The 350-nt window shown below is 43.7% G+C and overlaps 1 protein-coding gene across 1 annotated transcript; it reads right to left on the bottom strand.

Moving 5' to 3' along the window:
- Positions 1-2: 2 nt before the first annotated feature.
- Positions 3-350, bottom strand: TM35_000491050 (putative metal-ion transporter; the record flags this gene model as incomplete). Its single annotated transcript, XM_029030507.1, has 1 exon — positions 3-350. A coding segment is annotated over one exon (348 nt), but the record flags the coding sequence as incomplete, so codon positions are not given.

The raw sequence follows: 350 nt of genomic DNA, 5'->3' as shown, positions 1-350 counted from the left end.
ACTTCACAGACGTATTGGGCTTTACGTAGGGCCAATTCCGCATTATCCGCTACGAGATGTACAGAGAGGGCGGTGTAATCTGCAGAGAGAGACCAAACATGTAAATCATGCACACTCACAACTCCATCAATACTGAGAAGGGCATTATTCAATGCGTTGTAGTCCACACCGGGTGGTGTACTCTCCATAAGAATTCCCAATAAATCAGAAATGAGTGGACGAGTCATATTAAGTGTTACCACAGCGAAGAGTAAGGAACAGAGAGGATCAGCGAGATTATAAAGAGAGTACGGTGAAGAGGAAACTCCAAATTCAATACGATTGGCAATATAGATAAATGCCGCTGCGAT

Source organism: Trypanosoma theileri (genome assembly GCF_002087225.1).
Source record: "Trypanosoma theileri isolate Edinburgh chromosome Unknown TM35_Tth_49_V1, whole genome shotgun sequence".
In the NCBI taxonomy this organism is placed as follows: domain Eukaryota; phylum Euglenozoa; class Kinetoplastea; order Trypanosomatida; family Trypanosomatidae; genus Trypanosoma; species Trypanosoma theileri.
The sequence above is the reverse complement of the archived record's forward strand: the minus strand, read 5'-3'. Positions and strand labels throughout refer to the sequence as shown.